Source organism: Python bivittatus, unplaced genomic scaffold, assembly GCF_059951505.1.
Source record: "Python bivittatus isolate LINGU-HERP-01145 unplaced genomic scaffold, Pbiv_v1 ctg000330_np1212, whole genome shotgun sequence".
Taxonomy (NCBI): Eukaryota; Metazoa; Chordata; class Lepidosauria; order Squamata; family Pythonidae; genus Python; species Python bivittatus.
In genome coordinates this window covers 34786976-34807959 of record NW_028277058.1, presented here as the reverse complement: position 1 = coordinate 34807959, position 20984 = coordinate 34786976, and the positions used below count along the sequence as shown (strand labels likewise).

The 20984-nt window shown below is 37.8% G+C and overlaps 1 protein-coding gene and 1 long non-coding RNA gene across 3 annotated transcripts; one reads left to right on the top strand and one right to left on the bottom strand.

The window, feature by feature from the left end:
* Positions 1-300: 300 nt before the first annotated feature.
* LOC112540672 (uncharacterized) lies at positions 301-20941 on the bottom strand. Of its 2 annotated transcripts, XR_003084744.2 has the most exons (4): positions 20773-20941; positions 13687-13846; positions 9205-9346; positions 301-640 (listed from the first exon to the last, which is right to left on the bottom strand). It is a non-coding gene; the product is annotated as an uncharacterized LOC112540672 (long non-coding RNA). The 2 variants fall into 2 exon arrangements; XR_015796168.1 differs by lacking the exon at positions 9205-9346 and having other exon boundaries at positions 20773-20930.
* SEPTIN3 (neuronal-specific septin-3) lies at positions 1164-13698 on the top strand. The gene is made up of 9 exons (XM_088140983.1): positions 1164-1425; positions 3238-3366; positions 6752-6833; positions 7976-8113; positions 9039-9156; positions 9284-9379; positions 9966-10065; positions 11270-11321; positions 12031-13698. The coding sequence occupies exons 1-9, from the start codon at positions 1263-1265 to the stop codon at positions 12164-12166; spliced, it is 1014 nt and encodes a 337-aa protein (XP_087997109.1). The 5' UTR covers positions 1164-1262; the 3' UTR covers positions 12167-13698.
* Positions 20942-20984: the final 43 nt, after the last annotated feature.

Below are 20984 nucleotides of genomic sequence, written 5' to 3'. Positions count from 1 at the left end.
GAGCCTGACAGTTGGTGTTTTTCATTCTGCTCCTTGCCAGGGCCAGCCACTGTGTGTTCTGTGAACTAGCCCTTAAGCTGAACTGTTTTTCCACTAAGAAGAGCCCAAGTCCATCTGATAAAGAGAAAAGGGTCTTTGATGAGAGGAGTTATTCTATTTTACTGTAAAACAGAAGCAGATTTAATAATTTAATGGCAGTCATTCACAGGTGCCTGAACCAAACATAAAACCTTTTCCCCAAGCATGAATTCACAGAGATCTCATCAGCAAACTTTATTAAGTTGAAGATAGGTACATTACAAAAATCCAGCAAGTGAGCTCTTTTCCCTTTCAAACAAACAAAAAACGCCTGTGTATCTGCTAGGGACTGATTTTTTTTCTTTATACAGCACCATTATGGTTTGATGAGGAGGAGGTTGGTCTCTTTGGGGTCTGTGGGTTTGGGTTGTTTATTCACTTGAATCTTTATCCATTTTTCCATATTGCAGCCTTAAGTTTCTGGACTCATGGCTGGAAAGGAAGCTGGTTTATGAAACCCCTTTCCAGTTTTAACTGTTCCTTCTGTCTTGGCCATGATGATGGCCTATTCTGTTTGGACCACATTTCCCATGTAGCAGATTCCTCTTCTTATTTACCCTTCCTGGATCAGAAAAAGAGGAGGGAAGGGAGGAAGACTGATTTTATCATTTTTCCTAAACTAGAAGGAGAAAGGGGTTAGGGTTAGTGTTAGGTTTAAAAACAAAATGGACAAGTTCCTCATTTCACAGTTCCACTTTCCAGCAATGGACCTCATGGTAGGGGACAAAAAGGTTTGTTATTTCACTCTTCCATCAATGATTTTTTTTAAAAAAAGGCCCCCTTTTCACCATTCTACTAGTGAATGTACTAAAAAAATAATGATGGTGGAGGGCAGCAATCAGTGACTGGAGGGGCGGGGCTGTACTTGCCAGAGTGCACAGGAACTCATCAGGGTGAGGGCATTTGCCACAGTAAAAACAAGTGCACAGGTGAACTGCCCCTTAATGCATAGCAGAAAAAAGACAGGTGGAGGTAGCCTTCCTGATGGTCTGGGGCAGACAGAGGACAATGTTGTGTGTTCCTGCAAAAAATGGTCAGTGGCCCATACTCATGCCAGGGCAAACTGGTCATGAATATCAACCCTGAGAACCAATGCTTATATATTCATCTTGCTTGTGGCATATAATTTATTTTTTATTTTCCTTCCATTTGCAGGCTCAGCAGATACCAAGTCTGAAGCAGTTATGTCTGAGCTGGTACCAGAGCCACGGCAAAAACCAGTAGTGCCAATGAAACCTGTCAGTATTAACTCCAACCTACTGGGTTACATTGGGATTGATACTATCATAGAGCAAATGCGGAAGAAGACCATGAAAACTGGATTCGACTTCAACATCATGGTTGTAGGTAGGAAAGACTGGGACACGGGCTTGGGATGGGAGAGACTTCACCTAGATACTCTGAGGTTGCCTTGCAGCATTTCCTACAAGCATGCCTTCATTTCTTTGCGACTCTACTTCTGCTCCTGATTGCTGCTATATGAAATAGGTATCCCATCCTAAATAGTTCTTTCTTTTGATCTAGCATTTTCTCTCATGGCAATCAATAATCAAGGTTAAACCAGCCTCTGCCTGGATGACTGTCCTCCACACTATGGCTGCTTCCACATGACAGCTTTAAACTGCTTGCTTCTCTGCATAAACCAGCTGGAAATGAAAAATGCTGGCCAGGCATTCTGCCTAGAGGGCAGTAACCACAGACCCTGATTGATGGATTCCCTTGCTTTTTTACCCCTGCTACCCATGCCAGGAAAACAAACATCTTTTCTTTTTTAAGGACATGTGGTGTTTGCATGAGCTGCCTCCATTGATTCCTTCTTGTGTTTGACACTTCCCCATCTAGCACGTCTACCAGTGGATAGAGAAAAAAAGAAAAAGAAGAATTTACTATTTTTCCTGATACTTGTGACAGAAGAGGAACCTGGCAGAACATTTGTCAATTTCACCTGGTTAAGGAAAAGAAAACAATCTACCATTTCATGACTCCACAGATAAAATTGTAAAAAATAAACACACAGAAACAGACCACCCCCAGACTTTGTCCATTAGTTAACCTTTTGTTTTGTTTTATTTTTTTTTAAAAAGGTCCAGCATTTTACCAGTCCACCAGGGGAGATCCTTTCAGAATAGGGGGCAGGCAGCCTGGCAGCCAGGCCAACATGGTCATGGGTATCAGTGAGCAGGAAAGGAGCGTTCCCACCACAGTGCACAGTAGTCAGCTAGAGCAGAGGCATTTGCCTACGATGAATGTCATGCTGCACGCAGACAGCTCAACACCACTTGTGAAGGCATAAGCAACAAAACATAACTTTTGAGGTATAGTTGCCTTTACAGTGGGCTGGTTGAAGACAAAGTTATCTGTTTCTGTCATCAAGAAACAGCAAAGGGAGGGTGGGCATTCCCACACCAGGCAAGGAGGAGGTGCAAACGGGCCTTACAACTCCCAAACTCCACAGCCAGCATGGGCAATGGCAGTTCTGATTCCAGCATGTCTGGAAGGTACTAAATTGAGAAAGGCTGCCACTATTGGTTTATTATGTTTTTAATCCACCCAATGGTTCTTTTTTCACTAGCAGTTTATTACACCACTCAGGTTTTACTATGACAGTTAAAAAGAGATGCTGCCATAAAATGAGTTGTCTAGATTATGCACCCTCTTATGTTCTTAGTGCCTTGATAACCAAATTATTGTTTTCATATATTTCAGACTGGTAGTTGGTCAACATCTGATTAATGGTTGATATATCCAGTTGGCCAGTAACTTAAGTGAGGTGTGTAACTACATCTTCCCACATGCCCTGGATATACCCCAAATCATACACTGTAGTAAGAGTCATAGTTTCTTTCCTCGTGTTTTTGTTGACCTGACTGGCCTAAGCAGGAAAAATCTGTTGTTACAGGAAGGATTTGGTATAAGATTATTACTATTTTAACTCAGGCTGAGACAAGATATGGCCTATGTTGTGTGATCAAGGGGGAACACTGGGATTGGTGGGGTATTCTAGTACCAATAGAACCAGCAAGTGAAAAAAAGGGCCATCAGTAAGAGCTCTCTGGGAGGATTTCATAGTCAAAACAGTAGTAATAAGCAATAAAATACATTAATAATTAACATTGCAGCCAATTGCCAATTTTATATTGTTTGTATTTTTTTTTCTAGGCCAAAGTGGACTTGGAAAATCAACACTTGTAAACACCCTATTCAAATCCCAAGTAAGCCGCAAGTCTTCAGGCTGGAACCGTGAGGAGAAGATCCCTAAGACTGTGGAGATCAAAGCTATTGGTCATGGTAAAAGCCAGTTCTTCTTAGTATGCAGATAAACTGTGACTCGTTGTGCCAGGCTTTTAAGCCATTTCTTATTATTTACAAAAGGAATTACGGTCAGGGCAACATGGCTTTCAAAAGAAGATGGTAGAAAGAAGGGGCTGAAATAGAACTGCTTGCCTTTTTTTCATCTAGTACTATGGGCTCTTTCTCCCTGGAGAATGAGAAGAACCTGAAAGAGTTTGCTATGGTGTTCCAGTCCTAGAGTGGGGCACTCAGCAATCTAGGCATTATTTCTGTACTTTGGAAAAAGTTATAGCACCTACCCTGAAATAATAGATGAAGGGTCAGTTGTGGGGGGAAATGCTAGGCTAGATAGACTCAAAGTCGGCTGGTAGTCCAAGAGACAAAACAATAGTTTTGCTGAAGTGGATATGCACCTGGAAGAACTTGAAAATGCAATAAGCAACCCACTTACTTGCCAAAAGGAGACCTCACTGCACTCACCTCCCTTGCTCAATTGCCTATAGCATGGAACTACATGTAAGACAACCATGCTTCCTGTGTTACTGACACAAAGTAACTATAAGAATGAGAGGAATAGTGGTGCTGTGCTACTGGCCTCACCCCTTGCACTCATTTCTTAAGTAACACAGGAGGGAATGGTATATTACACTTGACTCCATTTTGTAGACATAGGCTTGAGTATGTGTGGCCACATCTGGAAAGATTATATATATGTAAAACTTTATCATCTGAGGGTCCACTCCATATTTTTCTTTTTTATGCTCTGTTATCTTCACTATCCTTTCTGTTATTCTATGCAAAATGTTGTATATCAGTGTGGTACTCCACAGTTTTAGTGATACAGTCAGGTCCAGAAATATTGGGACATCGACACAATTCTAACATCTTTGGCTCTATACACCACCACAATGGATTTGGAATGAAACAAACACAATGTGCCTTAACTGCAGACTGTCAGCTTTAATTTGAGGGTATGTACATCCAACTCAGGTGAACGGTGTAGGAATTACAACAGTTTGCATATGTGCCTCCCACTTGTTAAGGGACCAAAAGTAATGAGACAATTGGCTTCTCAGCTGTTCCATGGCCAGGTGTGTGATATTCCCTCAGTACCCCAATTACAATGTGCAGATAAAAGGCCCAGAGTTCATTTCAAGTGTGCTATTTGTATTTGGAATCTGTTGCTATCAACTCTCAAGATGAGATCCAAAGAGCTGTCACTATCAGTGAAGCAAGCCATCATTAGGCTGAAGAAACAAAACAAACCCATCAGAGAGATAGCAAGAACATTAGGCGTGGCCAAAACAACTGTTTGGAACATTCTCAAAAAGAAGGAACGCACCAGTGAGCTCAGCAACACCAAAAGACCCGGGAGACAACGGAAAACAACTGTGGTAGATGACCGAAGAATCCTTTCCCTGGTGAAGAAAACACCCTTCACAACAGTCGGCCAGATCAAGAACACTCTCCAGGAGGTAGGTGTATGTGTGTCAAAGTCAACAATCAAAAGAAGACGTCACCAGAGTGAATACAGAGGGTTCACCACAAGATGTAAACCATTGGTGAGCCTCAAAAACAGGAAGGCCAGATTAGAGTTTGCCAAACGACATCTAAAAAAGCCTTCACAGTTCTGGAACAACATCCTATGGACAGATGAGACCAAGATCAACTTGTGCCAGAGTGATGGGAAGAGAAGAGTATGGAGAAGGAAAGGAACTGCTCATGATCCTAAGCATATCACCTCATCAGTGAAGCATGGTGGTGGTAGTGTCATGGCGTGGGCATGTATGGCTGCCAATGGAACTGGTTCTCTTTATTTATTGATGATGTGACTGCTGACAAAAGCAGCAGGATGAATTCTGCAGTGTTTCGGGCAATATTATCTGCTCACATTCAGACAAATGCTGCAGAACTCATTGGACGGCGCTTCACAGTAGAGATGGACAATGACCCAAAGCATGCTGCAAAAGCAACCAAAGAGTTTTTGAAGGGACAGAAGTGGAATGTTATGCAATGGCCAAGTCAATCACCTGACCTGAATCCCATTGAGCATCCATTTCACTTGCTGAAGACAAAACTGAAGGGAAAATGCCCCAAGAACAAGCAGGAACTGAAGACAGTTGCAGTAGAGGCCTGGCAGAGCATCACCAGGGATGAAACCCAGCGTCTGGTGATGTCTATGTGTTCCAGGCTTCAGGCTGTGATTGACTGCAATGGATTTGCAACCAAGTATTAAAAAGGGAAAGTTTGATTTATGATTATTATTCTGTCCCATTACTTTTGGTCCCTTAACAAGTGGGAGGCACATATGCAAACTGTTGTAATTCCTACACCGTTCATCTGAGTTGGATGTACATACCCTCAAATTAAAGCTGACAGTCTGCAGTTAAAGCACATTGTGTTTGTTTCATTCCAAATCCATTGTGGTGGTGTATAGAGCCAAAGATGTTAGAATTGTGTCGATGTCCCAGTATTTCTGGACCTGACTGTATGTCATTGTTTCATTTGTGAAAGTGCTTACACTATACATTAACCACAATGGTGTAACTGATGTATACCAGAGAATCCTTTGAGTAGCAAAAATGATCCAAGGCATTGTGGGAAATCAGGACCAGGCTTATAGAAGGTTTGGAAGCACTGATATATCTGAAAGACCTAATTAAGGTTGATCCAGTCTAGTATTCCATCCCTATTACTTATCCCACCCATCCTTGCAGGATATATTCAAGAATATACAGGTATATTCAGGTATAATCCTACATTAGTACGCCAGAATTCTGAAGTCAGTTCTTAGATATTATCTTGGAAATCAACTGTGTGATTGTTATTGTTGTCATGTTTTTGCCTACCTGCATACAATTTTATACATACTGTGGTTGTACAAGTATGGATGAATGGAAGTGGCATGGTTGAATCCATGCAATCAGATGGCCTTTGAAGTATTGTTTTTATTGGTCAAGACTATTTCTTAGTGCCAAGATTTGGGCTAGATTTGGAATCAGTATAGGTAATCACTTAGTGGAAGGACACATACCTTCTACTTCTTACCAATCAAGGATTACAAATATTGTAAATAAATACATTTCCCAAATCAGATCATTTAAATTATTAATATGTGTCAAATGTGAATAGGCTTCTCTGTGAATATGAATTTAAGTTATTTGTTCCTCTCTCATTCACTAGGGATGATTGCAAACATTTCACTCATGATCCACTGCGCTGCTTTCACCAGTCACTAAGAATATATACCTAGATAAATGAATTATTTCTAAAGGGCTATAAAACTCTGTAGCCCTTTGTGTCCTCTAGAAATAATCATGCCCTAAATATAATACATATATATTAGTTTTGAAGGCGGGTAACAGCAACATTTTTCTCCCAGTTATTGAAGAAGGTGGTGTCAAAATGAAGCTGACAGTTATTGACACCCCTGGATTTGGTGACCAGATCAACAATGAAAATTGGTAAGTGTTTTGTTTTTTCACTGATTTTCAGTTTCAATCCAACTTTCTTTTCCTCCTGAATGACTAATATAAGTAGACAAGGGGGCAGGCTTTAAATATGGCAGAATTCTAATTTGCAGGCTCTACTTAGTACACACACAAACACACACACACAAACAAGTATTTTCAGAAATAGCATCCAGAAATATAGCATGTGTCTTGCACTCCATTATTTCAAACTATAGGTTTGATGATATGATGATATTTACTAAACAAATCCCAACAGGAATATTTCAACACTCTCATAGTTGGTAAGATAGTCTCTAAAAACTGATTTACTGATTACAGGTAAGGAGGTTAATTTCCCCCTAAGTGGTCACACTAGTGTGATTACAAAACCCTTCAGTGTGGACTATTATGCTGCCAGTATGGACAGCAGTTGGGAAACTGTTATATTCCAAATATAAGGAATATAAGGAAAAGTCCTACCAGCATAAGGATTGTAGCATGGTTCCCCTATTCTCTGTGAATATTGCATTGCTAAATGACAGATTGGACATGCTGCATAAAGGGACCCAAATTCAGTATGAAAAACGTGTCATCCAGAGCCCTAAGCTGTCAAAGCAATTTTGAATTTCCTCCTTAACGTACGTGAAGATAGAAATGAGGTACTACAAATAAATTCAGAGGACATACTGAAAAATTATACAATAATTTAGCATGAATACATTTTAGCTATTTTAGGAATTTCTCATAGGTATATATTCCATGACCCTACAAAATCATCCAGCTGCTTTTCATGTTACATAATTTGTTTTGTTGCTCATAAAACATGATCTAACTATATTTTGTTCCATAGGTGATATATACCTCAGTAGTTTGCCATAATTGTGCATATCTGGTGACTCCATCACAAAATACAGAGATTCTAAAATCTAAATCTAAAATCATATAAGCAGCATCTCAGTTTCATTCTGTAATATCAGTTACAATTTTGTAATAATCAGAATGTCAGATTATTAGGCTATAGAATGGAACAACCCAACAATTGTTTTGGTCTTGTAAAACTGCCTGTGGTTTGTTTCCTCCCAAAAACCTATTACTCTATGTCAGAACATGAAATGAAGAGTTGTCTATCTGCCTCTTCTCTCCTGCTTGCTTAGCTGGGAGCCCATTGAAAAATACATCAATGAGCAATATGAGAAATTCTTGAAGGAAGAGGTGAACATTGCCAGAAAGAAACGAATCCCAGATACAAGAGTTCACTGTTGCCTCTACTTTATCTCTCCCACAGGCCACTCGTATGTATCTCTCACTAGTTCTGGGGCTGGTCCATAAGACGGTGGGGGGATGAGGCCTGGCAGTGATAGGATGTGTTAATAGAGGAAAAAATACCCTCTTGGGACTGATGAAGTGTTGGAATAAATTCCCCAGTAACTTTCGCAGCAGGCTAAAGTAATCACGTCAGCATGGATTTCATGGTAACTCTAATATTTCTTCCAAAGGCCAAAGGAAGAGGGTGGTAAGCTTCAGCCAAAGCAAAGTTCATGCTTGAGATATGTTATATCTCTATGGCTAATCATGCATATGAAGACCTAGAAGAGCTACTCCTACGCATTATAATTATTGTCTGCAAGTGTCCATGACAGAATATTTTTAAGGCTGGTTCATATATGAAGTTTTCTAAATATGAGTGTACAGTACAGTAGGAGAACACAACGCCTCTGGATACTTAATATGCATAAATATATTCTTTGTGTGATTACACAGAAGTAATTATTTTACCAGATCTGTCTGTACTCCTTAGTAACTGCTATCAGTTATGGCTGCCAACAAGAGTGATGCTTGGCAAAATGGGCACTTATGTAATCTTCATACTTCACACTTTACCTCAAGGTGCCTGATGTTTTTTCTTGCTTATTTTCTGTTCCTTGATGTTTTTGTGCGTAGAATTTATTTTTTCTTTCTTTCTCTGCCACTCAGAAGTGTGTTTTTGATGGCCATAAATTAATAGGAAAGGGTCTAGAGTCACAGATCAGCTAGTTTCCTGTATATTACCACCCACCTTCTAAACTGGAGCTGAATACATTAGAGGCATTAATTAGATTAATTATTATTAAATTATTAATTATTAATTATTATTAAATCGTTAATTTTATTAAGAATATTAAGACGCTATCCCACAGTAGAGAAGCTTATGGTTGTTTAACCATCTTCTTCCTGCAGTTTGCGACCTTTGGATATGGAATTTATGAAGCATTTGAGCAAAGTAGTAAATATTATTCCAGTTATTGCCAAGGCAGACACCATGACTCTGGAAGAGAAGATTGAGTTCAAACAGAGGGTGAGTCTCCCTTGGGAAAGCATCGCGCAAAGCACCCAGTCCAGATACCTTTCTGAATTGTGTCCGCAATCCTGTCTGCTTGCATAGGCTTTTCAGAAATATTTTCAGAAATATTTTTTCTAACCAGGTCCGTAAGGAACTAGAAGTCAATGGAATTGAATTTTATCCCCAGAAAGAGTTTGATGAAGACCTTGAAGATAAAACAGAGAATGACAAAATCAGGGTACTGTATTTATAATTCTGACTGACTTTTTTTTGGTAGATTCTGAGGTAGTTTAACTATTCTTTTTTCATCTTCAGTTTGTTTGATATGAACTACAGAGAGAGAGAGAGAAGATATAAACTTTAGATTTTTATGAAGTATTATTTTTGCTAGTTCCTGATATTGAAATTAGATCATACTTATCTTTTGGAGACTGAATCCAGAGTTAGTATGGAATTTTTATCCTTATGTATATTTGAATGTTATGCATTTAGTGGGGGAGTCTAATTTTTTTTAATTAAATTTTTACAAACCTATTTAATTATTGTTGGTTTAGACATATTTATGTGCTGCCTTTCTATTTATTAAATGCTTAAAGTAGATATCTAGTATTCAAATGTATGTTCCATTATACATTGTATGTATAGATATACTGTACAGAGGAAGAAACTAGCAATGACAGGCAGTACACATATATTATTCTACATGTGATTCAAAGGAGATTTAGTGAAATGGACAGAACCAAGTATGAGCAAGCTTTGGAAAAAACACAATCGTTCTTACCTATGCTAGAAAGAAGCAAATTAATTTCTATGTGTATTTTCAGCAGGAAAGTATGCCATTTGCGGTGGTGGGCAGTGACAAAGAATATCAAGTGAATGGGAAAAGAGTCCTAGGTAGGAAAACACCTTGGGGAGTCATTGAAGGTAAATACATGATTATCCTGTAATTTCTGACTGCTCTATATTTAGATGTCATCATATTGCAAATGCTGAAACGATAGCAGGCAGTTTCCAGATGGTACCGGTGACATTTCTGGGAAAGATTCCTGCCAATGCCCTACCAAACATGTACACCAACTTTTCTACCTCGTTCACTTAGATTCATTAGTCATTCATGATTTGGCTGAATAAATAGTGAGATGCTTATCTGAAATACTGAAGTATAAAATAGGAAAATACAGCAGTTATTTTCAAGGCTGAATTAAATTTTCTGTAAATAACTAGGGAGTTGTTTGGGCAGGAACAAGAGAAATTCTATTAGATCAGTTTTTAAATTTAAATTATAGGGGAAAATCTCAATTAATGTATAATGGGTTGATATTAGCTTTTAAACATTTTAAGCATTAGGAAGGACAATAGATGCCAAACTCTAATGCTCAGGAAGCTTTTAAAAACATTTCCCTTTCAACCTGCATTTGGAGACGAGAGTGTAGATCTGAATACAAGATGATTTTTTTTTTTTTGCTTTGATGATATATGACACCATGCTTTTATTAGCATATTATTGCTCGTTGTATTATTTCTGATATATTGTTTTTTTAAATATTTGGTGGATTTTTATACTACTTTGTGTTCATACTCTTAGAGTCAGGTAACTGAATTACCATAGAAACATTTATAATAAATAAATAAGTAGATAGGGAGTTGTGAAGAAATATGAGTGAGAAAAGAATGTGGATGAAGGCAGATGAAGGTAAATTTCTCCTCCTCACAAATCTCTGCTCCATACAGTGCTTTCACTTGATTTTTGATGATAGTATCTGAACTATCTGCACAGCAACCAATGTTATTCGAGTGGTTTCCCCAGTCATCAGAAAAAACTTTTGATAAACATGAGAGGCTAGACCTACTATGCGCAGAAGTTGGTGGAAAAAGCCCCCTACCTTCTAGTCTCCTGCGGGGAGGGGGGTGTTTTTGTTTTAGATCCAATCATATGGAATTCTTGTGAAATGTTTTATCTAATCCACTACCAGTCAGATAGTGTGGGAGATCTAAAAATGGCAAGATATCCTCTTACATTAGTGCTGCTTCAGGCAAGGATCAGCTTTCAAGGTTTCCTTTCAGTTTTGTGATTCTATTACTATATTCTCATTTAAGATACAATTAATGTAATTTCCTTTATTTACAGTGGAAAATCTCAACCATTGTGAATTTGCTCTACTACGAGATTTTGTCATTAGGTGAGACTGACTATTAAGGGTGCTGCCTATTCAACTGAAATGATTTACTGGTAAACTGAAAAAATTAAATAAGCCATTGCCACACTACAGCATGTAAAATGACCATGGTAAAAATTATTTGGATTCCCCACCACGGGAGAGTGAGGTTGAGGAACAGAGGAGGTAAGGAATCCAGCTCCCTTCACCAGCACCCAGCCATAACTCTATCTCCAGAGAGGTGATACTTACAACAAGCAACTTGCTAATCCCCTCCTGTTGCACAACGTGGGAACAAATAAAATAATAAAAAGGAGAGAATGGAGAGATGCAAATATCTCTTTTTTCTCACTTGCTCCCTATAGCTCACTAGGCTGGCTAAGTTTGTCATGAATATAGGACAAATTTAGAACAAACAAAATACTTCTTCAGATAACAGACATCTTATGAAATGTTCTGCCACAAGATACGATAATGGCTACAAGCTTAGAGTTTTAAAAAAGGGTTAGAGAAATTTATCAACCCTCTATGACAATCTTGAGAGATGAAGAAGCAGGAGAATAAAGGAAATATTCAGTCTTCAAACAATTTAAAATAAAGCTAATATTGTTGGATAATCTTGATCATTTGCTATGTTAAATAAATAAATAAATAAATAAGTGCTCCTGTACTTCCATGATATAATGATCCACTTTTTGACTTATGTTCATTTTTTTTTTCACTTGTTCTTCAGGACCCACCTTCAAGACCTAAAAGAAGTCACTCACAACATCCACTATGAAACTTACAGGGCGAAACGACTGAATGACAATGGGGGACTTCCCCCAGTGACCGTAGAGACAGAAGAAAACCATGAGAGCAATTTGTGAATGACCAGTCTTATTATCTATTGTCTCAGAAGCATAATTATTTCTTTCATCCTGTTTTTTTAATTTGAATTCAGGCCTCTCTTGGAAGCATGTGGAATATCCTTCATGAGTGCATAGGGGGAAATAACCATGGATATGGATCTCCAATTTTCCCTAAATGTCCTCATCTTGTTATATTATTATTATTATTATTATTATTATTATTATTGATTTTGTACAACAGATTCTAGTCTTCCATTGTTTTCCAATACTCAGTTGTGCATCCTGATTGTGGGAAATGCAAAGAAGTCCTGGAAGTGATGCAAACTCTGAGGGCATGTGAAGCGCCTCCAAGGGCTGGTAGGAAATTAGATCAATTTACTGTAAGCACTATGGTGAAAACAAAGAGACATACTTTGGACGCAAGCTTTCCAGGTCTGGATACTTTGCATTGTGGTAGATGGTTTGTGTTGTAGATTCACTTCTCAATGTAGAAGTGTTAAAATTAGACTGAGGCTGGGATCTTACAGGCATTTGTGTAATAGTAAGTGTAATGAAATCAATGGGAGGAATTAGTTGCCAAGTAAATGTGTTTAGTTAGAATTAATGGGTCAGTGTGGATAACAATGCCAGGATTTTGACCATTTTCTTTCTCATTATATGTCTCATAGGAGGCAAACTACTAGAGAGAGATAAAAGTTAATCTGGAAATATTGTTTTCTTAGGGCAACATTTTAAACAGTACCATAATATTCCTTAAGTCACCATTATGTATCTCAGATTCCCCTCCCAACCCGCTCCCCAGAATCTGGCATATGATATTGTCAGTTCTACCCTAATGAAGTTTTGAGAGATATGTTACTGAAACTATCCCTCTGGATGGTTGAAGCAGCTGGAAAGCAAAGAATGCAACATGTTCCAACTGTGCCTTTTTGCCCTCTAACCCGCAGATTATGACAAAGATGCCTGCAGCTGTTGCATACTAAGAGGCTATGCAGGAGGCTATTTAAGGCACATTCTTCTTTGATCCTAAAATGTGGCATTTTAATTCTGACACGGTTCCTTGCAGGTTTTGCCTAGGCAGTCAGTGTTCATTCAGTTGCAGTTGAACTGCTGATTCCAAATATGGAATTTGGCCAATCTGCTCAAGCCTTAGAACTTCTGCTTTGTTCTCTTTTGTAAGCAAGAGCAGGTACCTAGTTTTTACAGTGAAACACTGAAAACAATGTGGAAATTTGTGGACTGCCTAGAAAACAGAAGTGACTCGTGCAGGTCAGGAGAATTTCACTGCCACATGCAAAGCCACCATGTGTTTGCTTTTTCATGCTGTCTTCCACAATGCCATGAATATTAACCAATATGACCCAACTTTTCAGGGAAAAAAACAACCCTCTTTCATTTTTAAATATGCACCTTGATGCATTTAAACATCAAGGTCAAATGTTCCTTCCATACTGTTCTCCGTAGTGGAAATTAGCTAACAGAAAGCACTGAACAATATAAACTGGGAACAAAAGAAGCTGTTTTCTGTTGAATCTGACCAATGCTCCAGGTAGCTCTGTACTGTTCCTGTTGTTTGGCAGTGGCTTCCCAGGTTCTGAAGCAGGTGTTCTTCCCAACTAATCCTGGAGAAGACAAGGGTTGAACCTGGAACTCTTTACATGAAGAGTGTCTGTTCCGTTACAGAGTTATGGCCTTTCCCTATAATAGAAGGCATCACAGAAATATTAAAAATGGAATAATATTTGTAGCCAGTGCTATATAATCTACTATTTAATTCCCACAATTCTAAGTCAGCAAACACTAAATTAAAAATCAAAGTTTGAACAGTAAAATTGAAGTTCCATGCGTTGAGAATCTCCTTAGGGAGGATGTTTCATTGAACTGGGGCCACAATAGCAGAAGTCAATCAAAAACTCTTCTTGAGTTTACGAATGGTTAGAATCTGATCAGGAATGGAGCAGAGGGGGTCACAACAAAGAAAAGTTGTCCCTAAATTCATCCATAAAATAATGTTTTCAGTCCTTCCAAATAGATTTTTGGCTATAGCAACCTGGATAAATTAACTGCCATATTTCAGGTTCTACAAAACACATATACATACTTTTGCAGTATGTATAACTATTATGTGTACAACATAACAACTACTTAAATTAACATACTTAATCAAAGAAATATTTTGATCTTTTGTTCCTAGCTTAGGTAAATGTCAAATCTCCTCTGAGTTGAGTGCAATGTAGTTTTCTTAGCAATAGTATAGAAATGGTTTGCCAATGCCTTCTTTTGAGATATTTTTCAGTTTCTTAGTCTGGCTTAGTCCAATGGTATTTAATCCTCTTCCATTAACTCAAAAAACAAAACAAAGAAGAACTGTATTTGGAGTCCTTCAAGACAGCCATAGAAGGAGATGTAGTTGTATGGACTCTCCATAAAGCCTCATGAGACCACACTAGTAGTTAATTGGAAAATGTTTGCTATTACTTTGGATTTACTTCAATAGACCTTAATATACAGGCTGGGTTCACATATACACTACTGTAAGTTATAATGTGATTTATTTGATTTTGACTTACTATATGATGTGAACCTAGCTATTCTGGACTGTAAAACAGAGTTTATGATGTTGCAATATGTGTGATCCTAACCTATTATAGCTTATTCATTAAAGCATGGTTAATCAAAATGTGGCTTAATATGAAGTATTAACCCAGACAATATTTGATTAAGACAGCCACTCAAACATAAGGATGAGAGGAACAACTACTTTTTCAGTTCATAAAATGAATGGCAACCATATAGTAGTAGTGATATGGGATTCACTGTATCAATACAACAAAATGATCATTTGGATCCTTTCTAGTTGTTTGGTAAGTTTGTTGAGTGCTGTTTTATACCACAATACATTACATATAGCCAACTTGGTTAGTCCCCAAAAGCTAAGCAGAATCAGACCCTATTAATATTTAATATATAATTAATTAGTATTAATTAATATCTGGATGGGAAACTTACAGAAATTCCTATGGTTGTCAGTTAGATTGGGAAATCAGAAAAACATCTTGGAAGAAGGCAATGGCAAACTACTTCTGTGTTGTTGCCTAGAAAACAACCTGGATATGTCCATGTAATTACCAGGAGTTGAGATTGATTTAAAGGAACCGATTGATATTTTTATTATCTACTAGGATGACTCATAACCCCACTTCTAGCTCTGACAAATAACAAAAGCAGACAATTTCTCTATTTCACAACATTGTCACAACACTAGAACTGTATGAATTTGCATAAATGATACTCTTTATAAGATTTGTTTTTAACAAAGGCCTAGTCAGTGAAACACGTTTGCATGTTAAGGAGGCAGGCCTTTCATTTATTTCTGTGCAGAATTTCTTACTTCTTTAGCTTAGCTTAACCATTGAGAGGTTAGTGAGCCAGTAGGTTATGAATATCCTGAATCAAATGTAGTTTAAGTCTTAGCTGAAATGAACTTGATGGTCTGGTCCTGAGCAGATTTTTGTGAAAGGGTGATTTTCAGCCTTTCCATAACATTGCAAGATATAATTGCATGATGTTTCTGAAAACTATGGTCAAAGCCATGACAAACTGATGATTGCAACAGAAGCAATGTTTCACTATAGTTATTCAGAAAAGAACTTTACGAGAAGGACTGTCTTAGTATAGCAGCAGTATCCTTTGTCAAATATTAAAAAATAGTGCAATTGCATACATGTTTATTCAGAAGTAAGTCCCACTTTAGTTCAATATATTTAAGTGTGAAGACTAATATATTCTAATATAATTGTGGAAATATAAAGCTATGTTATTGGAACGATACAGACTCAGAAACCCGATGTTCAATGGAAGAGGTTATCAGAGAATTCTTCAGTATTATGCTGATTCTCCCAGACATAAAATCAGAATGACCAGACATAGCATGACATCCCTAGGCATATTGCTTCTATATCTGCTCTTTTTAGAATTTCTGGGCATAAGAAACCTAGCTGAATAAGTTCTACTGCCCTTTAACATGCATCAGCATTATGCCTACTATGGGAGAATAAACCTCAGCAATGGTGCTTTAATTCATGCATATCGGCTATTTTTCTATTCACACAAAAGCTGATAGTCTCACCGGAAATTCACCTGTGTACCCTTCTCTCATATTAATATACAAACTGCCTCTGTCAAATACAAATATTTTTTAAACACATTAAAAATGTTTTGGTGGCCAGTGTTCCTAAGCAAACATTATCAGTCTTTTCTTAAAGAGCATACAGTACAAACAGACACCACTCATTCTATACCTGCAACAAGTTTGCTAGGCTGTTTGGGCTGAGGAAGAGTGACAAGTATACATTTGCACAGTGACTGTCATAGTCAAGAGATGTCTTGAATTCTCGGTTTTTCAAAGCCCAGTCCCACTCTCTAATCACTGCACTGCACTGCAGGTTATAATCATAAACACAGTTCTTCACACAGTGTAGTCCCTGGCAATAAACACAGCAAAATATACAAATCTCTGATGTTACTATCCTATGTAGGCATGGTATATTCCAGATGAGTTGTACAAAGAGGAAAGCTTTGATTTTCACTCTATCTTAAACTATTTCAACTTTTTTCTTCTTAGACTGTATATAGGGGCAATGAATTTGAGGTATGAAGTTATTTGCCTTGATACATTGTCTTGGGGATCTCAAACTGGAGTTTTGTCAAGGTCTATTTTTGCAGACTAATTCTGGCTTCCTCTAATACCAAGAATAGTAGAATATTCTTGCTCATCAGTTTTACTTCTAGCATAGTAAAATTAGCTTCTATCTTGACACTGAATTGAGTAGGCCCATTTATTTTTAAAGAATTTCTCATCTACATCATAACTAGTCTAAATTTGCTGAGAAAAGCCAAAGATCTGCCTGCTCCCAACGCAGATCTTTGCATTTTTGAGCCAGTTGTGGGAGCATCAGGTATTCATGGCCATCTGCTGTAGCCAATGTATGCACTATTATAAAATTGCCTTTTTCTCAATTTCATTTCCCCAATTCAAACATGAACTAAGATATCAAAACTACAGAAGGAGCTCTCACTTGATTACCACAATACTACTGTCACAAATAAGTTAGGAAAGAAAATGCCTCATAGCAATATAGTGGTTTCCCTTATAATATTTTTTCTTTGATGTTACACATGGGTCTGTATTGTAAGTCAAGCCATAAAGGAAATACAGGTATAGAGAAAGAAAATATCCTATTATAGTCTCTGAAAACCTTCCATTGTCATTGTGGATACCAAAATCTAATTAAAACATTTTGATAATCTAGATTGTCTTGGAAGCTAATTTGTGGACAATTAGTAGATTATAATACAACTGGGGTTTTTTTGTATTAAAAAAAAAATACAGGCATGAACAATGCCTAGAGTCTTTTGATATATCTAGCCCATTAAAGTATCATAATTAAGTTTTCTTGTTACTGATCCAACCTTGTTGAGAAAATTACATGCCACAGTGATGTAAATGTTGCTAGACTTAACTTTCGTGTTCCATTGTCTGATTAAAAACATGTAATTTGAGTGATTTATTAGTTGCTTGCTCGACTGGTTTGAAGTTCACCCCCTAGAATCAGTAACAGTTCCGTCTTGTCTCAGTTTCAGCTTATTATCCCACATCCTTTCCTTTATAAGGCGGAGACATGCAGAAGCCTGGAGGCATCCAATGCTGGCCTTGCAGAAAAGGGAATTATCATTAGGTATTGTCAGCATATTAGTAGCATCTAGTTCTAAATCTGCCAATGATCCTTTCAAGTGGCGTCATATAAATGTTGAATAATGCATGAACGCTCTTACATTTAATTATACATGTCACTAATATACCAATACTTACATTCACATGATATAGGCTTTCAAGAACAATTTGAAGTGCTGGTTTTATTGAATAAAGTTCTATATAGTTTGGCTTCTAGATACCTTCAGGACCACATCCTTCCAACTGAATCTGCCCACCCTGTATGTCTGATGCAGGAGCCAATGCTTTGGGTTACCAGACCAGAGGTGTGTGACCTGGAGACGTTTGGGTGCCCATTCCATCCCTATGGAATGGCTTCCCCACAAAAGTCCAGACTCTCCCAATTTTGCTATCACTGAAAAAAGCAGTGAAAACTGATTTATTTTGTAGGAATTGGAGTGTAAGGGCTGTTTATATTACCCTTATTTTGGTGGGGGGAGGGGGAATGGGAGACTGTATAAATGATGCATAAATAAATATTAATACAACTAGGGAGACAAATTAATCTTAACTAATATTATAGACATAACCTACATTTAGATAAATGGATGATACCATATTAATTCTGAATAGAAATAGCAGACTATGTTAGGCTTTTGCAGAAATACAAGGAACAGCAAAATAGGGAAGACACTTGTTTTAAATAGCCTGTACTTCTGCTATACACTGTTTTGGGAAGACCAATGGCACAGAAGTATGTAGGACAGGAAACCTATAATCATTCACTCTAGGAACAGTACAAAATGCAGAACCAAAACCAGGCATTTCTCAAAAGACAGGCAAGTTTTACTAGAAACTGGCAGATGTTAAAACCTGTGCAGGCTCAAAGCTGTTGAAAAAATATTGATGTGGGTCAATAAATAGCAACATGATAGCAATACAATTACAATTTGACACAACGGTAGCATAACACAAAATATAAAATATAGTAAATGTCCTGTTAAAGGAGACAATAGGGATAGAGGATGGAAGACAAGGTTCCTTCAGTTTGGGTATAATTCTTTGTTTTAGGAAGGGTGCTTTGTTTGGAATTAAGTTTTGGGGGAAGAAGCTTGGTATTCTGGAGGATCCCGGACTGTGTGTTCTGTTAGCTTGAGGAAAAACTAAGCATAATTGAAGTATGTGATATTTGAAACTTTGAATATCATTAAGTGTAAATGCTTTTTAAATAATATATATGTAAAAATAAAAAAGCAAACACAAAAGAAATGTTAATTGTCCCTCAGTATTTAATACAGAGGGCAGGTGTATTACACAATTCCAAATTCTATAAATTGCAATTTGAGACAGAAATTGATGGAATCGTCTTTCTCCAAATTCCTCCCTTGTATCACACTAGATCAAATTATGACCCAGCCATCCATCTTGCTTGTGGTTCTCTTCTTCTCTGTCCTTCCACCTTTCCCAGCATTATGGACTTCTCATGGGGCTGGGTCTTTGCATGATGTCTCCAAAATATGGTAATTTGAGCCTGATTATTTGGGCCTCAACTGAAAACTCTGGATTGATTTGGACTATGATTCATTTGTTTGTTTTCTATCTATCCATGCTATGCTAGAGTCTTCTTCGACAGTAAAGTTGAGAAGCATTGGATAGAAGCTCTTTCCATCCTGCTTCTTCAAAGACCACTTTCGTTTCCATAGAGTGTCACAGGTAAAACCGCTGGCTGCACAATTTTGATCTTTGTATGTAAAGGCACATCACTGTATCCAAATATATTTTTCAAGGCTTTCATTGCTACCCTATCAAGTACTAATCTTCAGCACATTTCTCGACTGCCATTACTGCTGACAGTCGATCCTGAAAGGGATAAACTATCCACCACTTCAATGTCTTCACTGTCAATCTAAGGCTTAGTTTCATCTTTTTTATGTTTAATCTTAGTCCCATTTTTTCACCTTTGCTCCTTGACTTTCATTACTAAAGCCTGCAGATCATTCACATTTTCACCTATGAGAGTAGTGAAACATCAGCATAGCAAAGGCTGTTGATGTTTCCTCCTCCAATTTGAAAACTGCACTTTTCTTCTTCCAAACCAGCCTCCCTCAATATATATTCAGCAGACAAAGAAGATGAGAGTATACAGCCTGTCTCACTCCTTTGCCAGCCTGGAACCTATTTCACCATATTTTTTTTTTTAATAAGAACCGTATTATATTGTATTACAAAGTACAGTTAAAATACAAAACAGAAAGTACAGCAAAGAGAGAAGATAGGGCTAAAAGAAAAAAGACAGAAACTATAATAGTGAAGATAGATAGAAAATTGAAACAGAAAATGACTTCCGACTATCTCCAATACAGATATAAATACAAATAAAAAAACATTAATCTCTTACCACTAATTAATTCAAGTTCACGTTATTTCTATCAGCACAAACCGTCTAATCATTAAATCCCACAATCAAAACCTCATTTTTTCTCCATGCAAGCACGTAATCTAAGGAGGGTTGCCATAAGGAGACAAATTGTTTCACCATATTGTCTGGACTGTGGCTTCCCACAGTGGCCAGCCAAGTACAGCCATGAGCCTACAAAGAACAAGTTCAGAGAAAAATGCAACCAAAATTATCTCTGCTTATGCTCTTACATAGGTGAGTTAAAGGGGCACGATAGGAAGCAAGACGAAGAGAAGACCTCACTCTAAATACATTTTTCAGCCACCGACAGGTGTAGAAATGGACAGCTGATTTCAAGCAGACTTCAATTATATAATATTTGGGCCAGTTGCTGTCTCCCAGTCCAATTACTTCCCAGGGTGGGTGGAGGGAAAGCGGGGAACAAGTGTTGTACTGTATTTAGATAGCAAATAAAAATATGACTATTTAGGTTAGTCCCAAGAAAGATACTACCCAGCTATGGATGTTTTTCATAGACCAACACTAATGGCATTGCTTGTTTGCTCAGAGGTCTTCCTTCTCCTCCTTCCAGAAGCAACTTAGCCCATCACAAACTAGAACCGGATCAGCAGCACCGCGCGCCTTGCGCTTTTCCCAAGTAACCACGAGGGTTCCCTGGGACAGGCTCCCCCCCAGCTGACCGGCTGCCACGCCCCCACTCCGCC